General features: G+C 39.1%; 1 protein-coding gene across 1 annotated transcript; it reads right to left on the bottom strand.

Annotated features, from left to right (window-relative positions):
- Positions 1–450: 450 nt before the first annotated feature.
- LOC129259457 (runt-related transcription factor 1-like) lies at positions 451–10,773 on the bottom strand. The gene is made up of 4 exons (XM_064098953.1): positions 9,834–10,773; positions 5,883–5,984; positions 4,345–4,524; positions 451–2,754 (listed from the first exon to the last, which is right to left on the bottom strand). The coding sequence occupies exons 1-4, from the start codon at positions 10,168–10,170 to the stop codon at positions 2,051–2,053; spliced, it is 1,323 nt and encodes a 440-aa protein (XP_063955023.1). The 5' UTR covers positions 10,171–10,773; the 3' UTR covers positions 451–2,050.
- Between the last annotated feature and the right edge of the window lie 1,557 nt (positions 10,774–12,330).

Below are 12,330 nucleotides of genomic sequence, written 5' to 3'. Positions count from 1 at the left end.
CTGCCCTCTTTCTCCCCACTCTCGCTATTTCTTCCTTTCTTTCCCTCCCTCTCTCCCTCTACCCCTTTTCTCTCCGAATGAGTCACTTTCCCTCAGATAGAAAAACATCCATGGATGACATATACGCAGGGGCCGCAGGACTGTTTTGAAAGGGGGGAGCTGACAATGAAAAAAAAAGTCACAATCAGATGGTCATTCTTAAGTTTTTGTACACGGTTTGGGAAAAAATGGGGGGGGGGGGCTGAAGCCCACCAAGCTCCCCGGTTCCGCGGCCCCTGATATTATACGCAACAGGAGCTGCTGGGTTTACAAGTCGAAAAGGAAACAGATCGACACATTAACAATGTGTTCTTTTTAAAATGTCATCGGTAAATCATTTTCTTTGCATTAGGATGACATTCTATAGTGCACATGCGTTTTCTCAAAAAGATTTAAAAGAAATTGCTAATATGAAGTTTAAAAAATGTAGCTTTTAATGATCAGAGAAAAGTGACAATTTACAAATCATGCGTTACATAATCTTTGAGATGGATATGAAAATAATGACAAATCAATTGTAGTATCTATACGTGTACACGTATGCCAGGGTATTTCAAAAGAGAGGGCAGCGGGGGGGGGGGGGGGGGGCGGGACAAGACGAACTAAAGCCAGGGGACGTAACTTTTTCTCATAAATAATGAATTACGGGGACAATATAAAGTTACACCACCCAGATATCTTTTTATGTTTTTTTCTTCTATTTTATTTTCTGATTTTCTTCACTAATTAAATTGAATTTGTTTATATTTGTAAAGGACCCCCCCCCCGTCGTCACAAGCTATGGTTTGGGGACGGAAGGGGGGGGGGGGGGTCTACCGTTTCTAGATCAAGTTGAATGAATTAATTTAATTTGATTATATCAAACTTGGAAAATAGGAGGGGCAGTCGGCCCATCTTCACAGCATCGCCCGTGCACAACAGTTTTTAGTTTAGTGCTTGCACCAGGCCATCTGACACGGCCTGTGGAGCGTTTCATCAATGTTTTTTTGTCCGACAAGTTGTCAGATCTGACAACTTCACTTGATTTAGATTGGCTGAGGAGCACTGTTACTATGGTAACTGTCGGATAAAACGTCCGACAAGTCCTTTCATGAAAACGCTCCCCTGGTCTCACGCCTTCCGAGTTAATCCGAGAAAAAACGGCGTTGTCATGCACATAAAGATACACTTTTATCAGCACTGGGTTTTGTCCCAAGTATCTGCTATTGGAAATGGATGCAGAGGTTCGAGCCCTGGTCACGTCTTTCGGATGGTAACGTTAAAGGTCGGTCCCAGATGTAAAATCACAATGAACAGCTGAAAGGTTTTTGTAGAAAATTTGGTGAACCCGGACAGCAGATCTTCGTAAGATTCAGAGTTGACGAAAAATTGCAAATGACTGTCGATTGTCCAGTAGAGTCCAGAACGAAACTGTTGTTTTGATTCACAGATTTTCGACAAAGACTGCCTTGTCATGAAGGGCTTTTGACAATGAATTTTCCGTGTTGTAGAATTCGTCCCCTTCGCAAAAACCCTGATCATGCTGACTGATGCATATGTCTGTAAAAACTAAATTATATACACGCACTTGCGATCTTGAGCACCATGTTGACGAAGATATCGATGTACCGGTTGTATCTCATCTGTACCTGTCATTGATGGACATTGGCTATACAAACAATATATCGTCATGCCAATTCATTCATTTAATATACAAACTATGAACCCGTGACGATCAGATCAAAATCAATTTCTATCCAATTCTACTCAATTTTTACAGATAAATACTAAATATGAATAATTTAAACACGAAAGATTAGAAAACAAGATTAAGAAGAAAATAGTTTTTCGGTACGATATTTTTATCATGGAAGGTGTCATTTCCACGAAATGGTCGATTTCCAATGTTGGTCAACCTTCCCATCGCATAAACTATTCCTGTCTAAAAGAAAAGTAAGCTAAGCAGCAGATATGGATAAATGATTTTCATAAGCTGAGTGCTTCCTCGGATCTGTGCCTGCTCAAAGATTCTTTAATATGGTCGCCAAAACTCCTCTTTTCTCGAATCTGACATGAGTGGGAAGTGTCCCAGAACAGTTTGTTGGATTGGCGCTATGTTAGTGATGCCTTGAGGATGCTGTTGAATGATCTCGATTCCGATGCCATGTGCGTCTGTTGTTTTTGCATCATCAAGTTCATTCGGGTTTTGCGGATGTCCTCCGAAACTCAGAGACATCTCCGGAGCGGAATGAGGAAGGTGAATTGCAGTTTCCATGGAAATGCAATTAGCTGGTTCTTCGTCCTCCAGCTTCCGGTGTTCATCTGACATTGTTGATGGGAGCATGTTCAGAGAACCACCGCAATACTGAGATGAAGAGGATGACAGATAGAGGTGGGGGTAAATTGAATATGGTGATGAAGTCACCGGAACAGCATTGGAGCTGGGGAAGACATTCTGAGCAGGCTGAAACGGCAAGGGAAGTTGATTTGGTGCTATCGGCAAGATGCCCCGCTGTGGATCTTCTTCGGTTGTTACTCTTGAGATGGTGCTTGTAGGAGGGCTGAAGGGTACACCCTCAGGTTGCGTTGGGTAGATGAACTGTGGGTAGTTCTGCTGGATGAAGTTTATCTCCGATGGTTCTGACTTTATTTGCGGAAGATGAGTAGATGGGTTGTCAGTAGGATGTTGACCCGATGATAGATATGGACTTGTATAAATTCCAGGCTGGGAAGTATCTGAGGGAAAAAATGAAAGGGGTTTAGATATCATAATAGTTAGAACAATTAAAAATAATTGTGAAATCAGAATATAAGGTGTAAGCATTCGTGGGGAGGATCCACGAAGGGATATGGACAATAAAAAAATGCGAACACGCAACCGAAAACAAGAAATAAACCTATATAACTTGACTCGATTTTCGGTTGATATGGGCAGGTATAATGGTATCATCGCTTTCTCCTCTCACCCTCCAAATTTTCTCTTTAGTTTGACTGAGGGCGGCATACTTTGATGGCCGGGGCATACGACCTAATGAACGTGGCTTCATATTTTTCAATTGAATTATTTAATTAATTGATATACCGACAGTGGTTACATTACCCATTATGTTTATTGTCTTCCTTCTTCTTTTCTCCCTCATTAATGTGTCATCTTTTTTCTCCCCCCCCCCCTTCGTAATTACCTGGAAAAAAATACAGAGGTGGTCGGCATGTGTTCTCCTTTGGGACCGACCTACATTGAGTTAATATCCCCTTTCCTCATCCCTTTACTTATCTTTCTTTCAATTTGTAATTATATTTTGTAATTTATAAAAAATTGTTTCATTATAATATCTGGATCTTTCAATGATTGACCTTTTTTGATTTTATTGATTCTAGAAACATTTTTTATGTCTTTTCGTATATCGGTGACATATATGCATACACGATTTCGGATGTGTAGTAGAAAAAAGAAAGAGATAGAGAGTTATAGAGAGGGAGAGAGAGGGGGAGGGGGAGAGGAAACAGATGGACGACAAACCCAAACCAACATCGATGGTTCTTTCTGCCATACCACAAGTGTATTCATTATCCTGTCTAAAACCGAGAACATGTGGATAAACTCCAAAACTTCTTGGCTCCATCTAACTTCGGTATCAAGGGAAACTGTTTTTTTTTTGTTCTCACATAGTTCTATTTGCGACAATAATGATCGAGAAATGGTACCGAAGTCACTCGTCATACTTCCTCCGTATCTCGGACAGAATGGGTTCCGCCCTGTTAGCATATGGTTAGTGACGCAGTCGTGACTCTGACAGCATCTTGTCAAAGTTTGAAGACATTATATGCACTTTGCCTTAAGACACTCCATGAAAATTATCTAACTCCAAGTGACAAGTCTGATGGAATTATCAAACAAATGTGAGCATAGCGTAGATGACATTGCACATATTTTGAAAATAAGCCAACAACAGGTATCACACTTACACAGACAGCCTGGACAGGTGCCAAGCTATCTTCATTTGTTCTTCTGGGGACTCTCTTTAATGTATTTCGTAAGTTTAAACGGTTCATCGTTAAACCATAATATTGCTCAAAGACAAATTGGTCGCCTATTTATATGAATATTTTCGGTTACATGCTAATTTTCTTTATCAATGAATACAAACTGATTTTGAGTGATCTTTATCAAACAAATACGTTTAGACCTACATGTATATACAAGACCGAAACGTGATATTCTTGCTCCTGTGGTGTTCTTCCACCAGTATTTTGAATTCTACTCAAATTACTTTCATGCATGCCGGCCATATAATGAATCCCGTAGGTATGACATCAGAATATTACCAGTAGAAATCGAAGATAGAGGATAACATCCGGGCATCCATCCCTGGTTCATGAATGCCTGCTGTCTTCCGATCTGGTTGCCATGGTTGTGAGAGATAGCTACCCCACAAGAATGGGCGTGGCTTGCATCGATGAGGGAAGAGACGCATCGAGGTTCGTGGTCTGGCTTGGACTTGGGTCCTGGAATAAAACGGACAGATCAGACTCTTGTGTCAGATGTTTGGAGACTTCACGCTCTGACTTGGGCTCGGCTGGGGTGGCGTCAGGTTATTTCTTACAGGAAGGTGGGGGAGACGACATGAGGTGGTGACGTCATTCTTAATTCAATAACAGGGGCAACACAGGGTAACAGTAAACACAAACTCTATTTGATATTCTTCTTTCTTTTCTTTTTAGCCCTCTTTTTGCCCCCCCCCCCTTTTTGTGCTAATTCCTAGCTTTGCACCACTTGAAAAAAATAATACCGGTGGTCGCCCCTGTTCCTCTGTGATTTTTTTTGTTACACAATTTTGTATACTTCAATCAATATTCGTCATAACATTCATAATTATGGAAATAATAATAATTTTGTGTAATAAGTCTTTTTAATTATAACGAACAAAATTATAGTGTGCTATTAAGATCACTACAAGGGATAAGGATGCTACAATGAACCTATAGACGAGTTGTTATGTGAATCATTGAAGGATATGTTATTTTGAGATTTTTTCAAAGAAAATGTCATTCTGTCGATCCCTTTCAGTTAAAGAAGGTTTGAAGTCAAAAGGGCAGTCTGTTGGTAATTAGCCAATTCACCTGTAACATGATTTCAGCTGATAACATATGCAAAAAGGAAAAAAATATACCCCCAACAAACCCATCCGAAATCGGAGGCAATACTCTATCCACACCCAGATGGTACATGCATCAGGATTTAAAAAATAGATCAAACTGAAAGAGTATTACAATATCAGTCTCCAATACATCCCACGCAAATAATCTTTGCCAGACATTTTCACTCCATGATTTTCGTCTTTCATTGCCAATATTGATAAGTGTTGACATTTGCCTAGGTTACAAACACTTTTCGACTAAATGTTAGATCGAGGAGTGACGGGCAAGTTCATACACCAACTTGCCTGTTTTATAACGTATTATAGTATGGTTGCCATGGGAACTGTTAATTACCATGGAAACTTTTATTTTAATTGGGTGTAAAGTTATGGCAGTCACCATACTGACAAAGTTACCGTAACGGTAATTCTCTATTTGACGGATCACATTTGTTATTTTCTTCTTCTTCTTATTATTATTTCTTTATTTATTCATAATTTTGAGGGGGTGTGGGTAATTAAAATGCATTTAGTAAACAAGTCTGATATACATTTATTTATTTATCCGTTTTCTTTTAGGATGACCTGGATGGCTCTATTCGTAATCAATACAATGTTATCTTTGCCATCTTTGTAGCCCTATAATACGAATAAAAAACTAAAAACGTATGAAAAAGCAGGCCTAAATGAAAAAAAAACCATTAGGCACAGATCAAGATGACTTACGTTTAGGTCTTGGTCCATCGACAGTTACCTTAATAGCACTGTTACACGTAGCAATCTGAGGAGGGTTCGTGCACACGAATATTGACAGTGTGAAGCTTTTCCCTGCATGAAAAGCGAAAAGACAGAGAGTAAAAGTCAGTGGAGTACAGATTGGGGGCTTGGGGACACTTGCCCCCGCCCCGCCAAAAAAAAAACATTTGACGACCAAGAAAAAAAAAAGGAGAAAAGGAAAGAGAAAAGGGTGAAACATTACATTATTTGCTATCACAAAATATGATTTTTGTAATAAAAATGTCAAAGATTTTGCTCACTCGCTACGCTCTCTCATAACTTTATATAAATGTTTGGCTCATTACGCCACTGATAAAAAGTAAATAATTTATCCTTCAGGGTTTGTTTAATTCCTGGATGATATTCACTCTTTGTGAAATCAATTTCAGTATGAGTACCCAACACCCCCCCCCCCCCCACACACACAAAAAAAGTAAAGAATGACAGCTTTGGCATTCTGTATTAATGGATGGCTTTCACTATTGCGCTAACAGATTTTTAGTAAAAAATACGGTCTTGATGAATTATCATTAGTCAAACTACTAAACAGTTTTGATGACGAATCATGAAGGTGATTAATCATGGTGATGATTAGGCATATCGTTAATGCATTCCGATGTAAACATCGTGGAATATCGTGAGCATTGTTTGGCAAACAGGGGCAAATCCAGGATTGGCCGGGGATGGATGGGGGTTGGGGTAGGAGGTGGAGTGGAGAACAGGAAATTCTGCCAAGCAAAAAATAAAAAGAAGGCAAATGTCATCACCACAGAAGTAATTGCCACTAAAATTGACAGCCCCCCTCAAAAAAAAAGGAAAAAGAGAAAAGTGAAAAGTAATGTAGTAAAAAGGTAAAACAAAAAAATCAAATAGGGTAAAGAAAATAACGAAGAAAGAAGAGAATGGAGAGGAGACGTCTGGATGACTCAATCCTTTAATCAAGATAAAAGGGTGTGTAACCGTCGTACCCCCTCCCCCCCCCCCCCCCATTGAAGTATACCGGCACTGTCCCTGGCTATGGCGTGCAGCCCTAGACTGAAAGATACATTAGGTATGGCTATCTTGGTTGTTCAAAAGAAAACAAAAGGAAAAGAAGGACAAAATTCAGTATATAGTTATTGTATTGGAAGGCAGATATTACAGGGGCCAGAGGGGTTCTTAACCTTGGGAGTAAGATTAGAGGTTTCTTACCACCAAATTCTGTCCGGTATCATCATCTCATAATTTCAATCATGCAGACCCTATTTCTTTTATAACAAACGTTTCAAGAAGGGGAAATGTTGGTAGACCACACGAGCACTTGGTTTGCCACAAGAGGCAGAGTTTATAGTAAAGTAAAGATCATGCTGAACGAGCCAAGATTATAATCAACTTGTGTAGTTTGGACCTAATTGTCAACAGGAAAAAATAGATGAACCAGCGGCTGTGGTTTATTATTTTGAGGTACTTTTCCAGGGACTCAAACTGCCTGCTGAAATGCACTTGGCAATTTTATCTCTCTTTTCAGAAAAAAAGTATGTTTATAGACCCTGATTATTTGCCATTATGCCGCGTTTAATTGCTGTCACCTGTCGCGCTGCGCCCGTTCGAAAAATGGTCAAAATTCTTGAAGATTTTTAATGTGTTAATTTTGACTCCCGGGATTGACTCTTTGGGGTGCTGGAGAGATTGATTGAATAAAGCTGGTTTATATATATATTATCAAGAATAGTGGCATCACATTGGGGCGGCATCATAATGCAGGAGGTGGCAGACGATTATAGAGGTGACGTAATTTTCAAAAATTACAGGGCTAATAGAGTTCGACCAAGACCTCTCTATTTGCTACTCCTCTTTACTCTTTCTTTTTTCTCCTCTCCTTTTTTTTTTGTTGCTTTTTTTAAAAATACTGTTTTTATATCAAGCAGGAACGGGTCCGTGAGACTGTAGTTACAGCCGAGACAATTAAAACAGTCAAACTTCATCGACTGGGGGCGGCACCGGTCAAGTTGGGGTTGGGCACCCCATTGGCTTTTAATTTACTATTTAGAAATTAAGAACTAAGAAAACAGCTGATTGAGGGGAAGAAAATGGGATAATCAAGACAAGAAAAAAGAATACATGTTAATGATAAAAAATCCGGAAAAAAAAAAATATATATAAAAGAACAAGAACGAACAAGCAAACCGCGAGACAGTTGCTCTCTCCAAATAGCATTTCGAACGCGCGAATTGTACTTTGGGTTTGGTGTGTTTGTGTATCTAATTCGGTATCAGTTTTTATGATGAAGGGAGTTTCATTTGAATTTGAATTTGAATTTAGTGCGAGGGCCTAATTATGGACCATGCTAATTTTATACTCTTTCTTATCTACAATTCTTTTCCTTCATCTCGCTTTAAAACTTAAAAAAGGGGGTTAGTTCACACATCTGCCTATATTTGCAGTCAGAGGCGCTCATGGAAAATGTTCTAAAAAGTCCGAGCGAGCGAAGCAAGCGAGCAAAAAATGGTGCCTATTAAAAATGAAAATCTAATTTTGTAATAGATTTTGGCATAATGTTCAGATAATGACATTTTACCCTTTTCCCTCCTTTTCTTTCTATTTCTTCTTCCTTCTTCCTTTTTTTGCGGTAGAGATGGGGAGGGGGCACCCTTTCTCCATCTATAGGCCGGGCTATATGCCTACGCAAGGGCTTGCAGTGCTCGTTTACAGAACGACTTGTGTACACTCTCGTAATTGCTAGTCCTTTGGGAAAATTCAAGCCAGACTCCATCGAAATAAATACACTATCGGCACTATGTCTGAAAACATTTCATGTCTTCCTATCATAAATTAAAGAGTTAAAGAGCATCAATGTCGCCGAAAGGGAGCATTGTGTCAGGCTTTTGTGAAACAGACGTACTGCGACCAAGACTAACCATTGTATATATAACACAGGGGCGTCGATCCATTTTTCAGATTGGGGGGCAAAATCATGAATCAACGTTCCAAAGGCGCTCGATCACACAAAACAAACAAACCCACACACACACACACACATAGGCCTATATATATATATATATATATATATATGACTCATGAGAAAGAGACACAAATCTCACCAACAAATTAATGCGAGCGCGAAGCGCGAGCTGAATTTTTTTAGTATACTGTCCTAAAAACAGGAAAAAGGTACTTGTTTAGGACTGATTGGAGTATAACTCACTACACAGATAATGCAAGTGCCGAGAGCGAGCTTAAATTTCTTTATATTCTGAACTGAAAGCTTGATATATTTTAAGCATTTATGGTACCAATGATTAAGACAGGTATCTAAAAGAACAATAGATGCGAGCGCGAAGCGCGAGCTGAAAATTTTGATATTTCGATCTTTAAAAAATGACAGTTTAATGGACGTTTTTAATAAAAAAAAACCGAGATATATATCCAACAAAAGATTATTGCAAATCGAAGCGGGAGTTATTTTGAGGATTAGAACTGAAAACGGGACATTCTATCACCTATTTAATCATGAAAAGTATGGGTTTTTGCTCAAGAAATCATGCGAGCGCGAAGCGCGAGCTGAAAATTGTTACATTCCAATTGGAAAAAACGGACATTTTGAGCACACGATTTTAAATGAAGAACGAGTTGTGTATCTCAATCTCGCTTGCTGATTTATGTGTAACATTACAATCTTATCTTATTTTTTTGCACATGCGGAATAATGGGGGGGGGGGGGGCAAAACGATATGTTTGCCCCCAATATTTTCATTGGTGGGGCGATCGCCCCCCTGCCCCCCCCCAGGATCGACGCCTCTGAAACATGAAAGACATGAATCAACTAATTTTAATATGAACAGCAAAGTTAAAACAAGAATATGTTTTCTTTCAGAAATATATCTTTGACTGAAGAATATTTTGCCATATTTTGTTACTTACCCCGGCCTGATTTTCCAACAAAACGCAGGTCATTGAAATGGGCAACTTGATTTTTCATGACTGCTATGTTATTTTTCAGTTCAGCACAACAGTTTTCATCATTCCCCGCTCCAATGGTCACAATTGTTCCATCTTTCGTCTCTCCAAGGGAGAAAACTTTAAAGGCAACCGGCAAACTCTTATTACTCCGCCAGTGGGGTGGGAGGAGAGAGCAAATGAAGTTGGGACTCTCAGTCTTCATCAGCTCCCCTGGCTGGTCCGACAAGGCATCCATTATCAGAGACCGTTCGCCTCCTTTGAAAACGAACGAACCCTTCTTCAAGCCCGCATCAGTCATCTTGATTTATCCACGTCAGGACAGAATTAAGCCTAGCTACTTTTGATCCTCTCGATCGCGGTAGCTCGAGAACATCTACTATAGTTCAAGGAAGACGAGGTGATGATCTCTATAACGTCAGCGGCTAAAAGTGATCCTCTAATAAAATGATAGATCTATTTATTAGAAGTACGAAGTTACCGGAAGTGCGCGAATCCCTGACGACACCAACACAGATTCAAAGTCCCCCAAATCCCCACCTCAAAACAGAAGACACCGGGCGATGGCACGCCACGATATTGATATAAATAGTTATAGAGATTGCAATAATCAAGAAGGACTGGTGTACTGCGGGATGCACTTTGTATAAGCGGTTGAAACAGAACAACATACTAGTCAAACGAAAAACAATCGAAACACTTATCGACAGAAGTTTGGGTGAGATGTCACTTTTGGCATGTTGCGAGCTCTTTAAACGAAGTATCAATTTGTGGTCGTAACGCACCCCTGTCGAAAAAAGGGAATCCCGATTTGAACATGTTGTATTTAACCTCAATAGTACGAGCTGACATCGCGAGGGTGTAATCACACAACTGGCACTGTCACGGCAAAAATCTGCGTTTCATGGAAAAGTCACATCACATCCGGGTTACCTCTTATGTATCTAATTTCAGATAATACTTTTGACCCCTCAATTGCCAGAATGGAAAAAAAAAAACTCCATATGAATCAGTGGCGTAATGAAGAAAAAAAAGTTATGGCGCCTTAATTAATGGGCAAAATCTCTATAATGGCCGCGACCGAGCGATGCGAGCGAGCCCCCAAAATCAATATCTATAATATCAAAATTTTTGATAGATTTCGACATAATATTTAGAAAATACTATCAAATTTCTTTCTTTTTTTTGTCTTTCTTTCTTTCTTTCTGTCTGCCTGCCTTCCTTTCTTTCTTTCTTTCTTTCTTTCTTTCTTTCTTTCTTTCTTTCTTTCTTTCTTTCTTTCTTTCTTTCTTTCTTTCTTTCTTTCTTTCTTTCTTTCTTTCTTTCTTTCTTTCTTTCTTTCTTTCTTTCTTTCTTTCTTTCTTTCTTTCTTTCTTTCTTTCTTTCTTTCTTTCTTTCATTTCTCTCTCTATATCTCTCTCTTTTGCGGGGGGGGGGGGTCAATACCTCAAGTGCTCCCCCATCTCTACGCTATAGTGTCATTAAAAAATTGTTAAGAAGCATGTGCCAAGTACATTTTCAAACGAAAGAAAATTCCAAAATTTCCAAAATACAAATCCAGGCATCAAAATTGCTATTGACCACAAAATGATTGTCTGACATAACAGTAAATGTTATAAGGATTGTCCTTATGAAAGGGAATTAACTTTCAGACGATTTGACTTTTAGCCAAAGTGGAGGGATTTGACATTTCTAAGCTCATATGTGAGTGTGTCAGGTCATTTCTTGTCGGTCGACAGCACCTTGTTTGTGTAAATGGTGTGCTTGAATTCACCGTTTTCAGATCAGAATATCAAATATTTTCTGCTCGCGCTTCGTGCTCGCATTATTGATTTTCAGATAGTAAAATAAATGTTAGAATGTTAGAAAATATTCAGAATGCCCAGATTTTAGGTCTAAATCTAAACTCGCACACGCATTTTTTTTTCAGATACGCAGCTTGTGTTTTATTCAAAACGTGCTTGAATTATAAAGTTTCAGATCAGAATATAAAAATGTTTCTGCTCGCGCTTCGTGCTCACATTATTAATGTAGGAAGATAAAGCATCCTATAAACATGAACATTCTTTTCCTGATTTACAAAACATAAATACTAGTAGTGCCCCATTTTAGGTCGGAAATCTCAATCCTGTTCATATGATTAAAAAGAGTGCCTACTGCCTAGAATGTTTCCGTTTGCGCTTCGCGCCCGCATCAATTGTATAGTTATATTCCTATCCTGTTCATGATTACAAAAAAAGTGCTTAGAATGTCCAGTTTTTGGGTTGGAATGTCAAAAATCTTCAGCTTGTGCTTCGCGCTCGCATTATTTGATTGTGGCAATATTTATCGTCTTAATAATGGGTAACTGCAAACAGTGACAGTCCTTACAGGTCCATTTTCGATCAGGCTAGAACGTATCTATTAAAAATAACTGCTCGCGCTTGCAGTAATTATCATACGCATCTTGTTCAGTATTAGA

Source organism: Lytechinus pictus, chromosome 4 (assembly GCF_037042905.1).
Source record: "Lytechinus pictus isolate F3 Inbred chromosome 4, Lp3.0, whole genome shotgun sequence".
Classification (NCBI taxonomy): Eukaryota; Metazoa; Echinodermata; class Echinoidea; order Temnopleuroida; family Toxopneustidae; genus Lytechinus; species Lytechinus pictus.
This window is presented reverse-complemented; position numbering and strand designations above follow the sequence as displayed.

Bases quoted from the DNA above. Each gene is read 5' to 3' on its own strand.
- LOC129259457 (XM_064098953.1), bottom strand. From the start codon at position 10,170: ATGACTGATGCGGGCTTGAAGAAGGGTTCGTTCGTTTTCAAAGGAGGC. The intron at 4,525-5,882 runs GTAAGTCATCTT...GTTTTATTCCAG, and splicing joins CGATGGACCAAGACCTAAAC to GACCCAAGTCCAAGCCAGAC. The intron at 2,755-4,344 runs GTAATATTCTGA...TTTTTCCCTCAG, and splicing joins TCTATCTTCGATTTCTACTG to ATACTTCCCAGCCTGGAATT.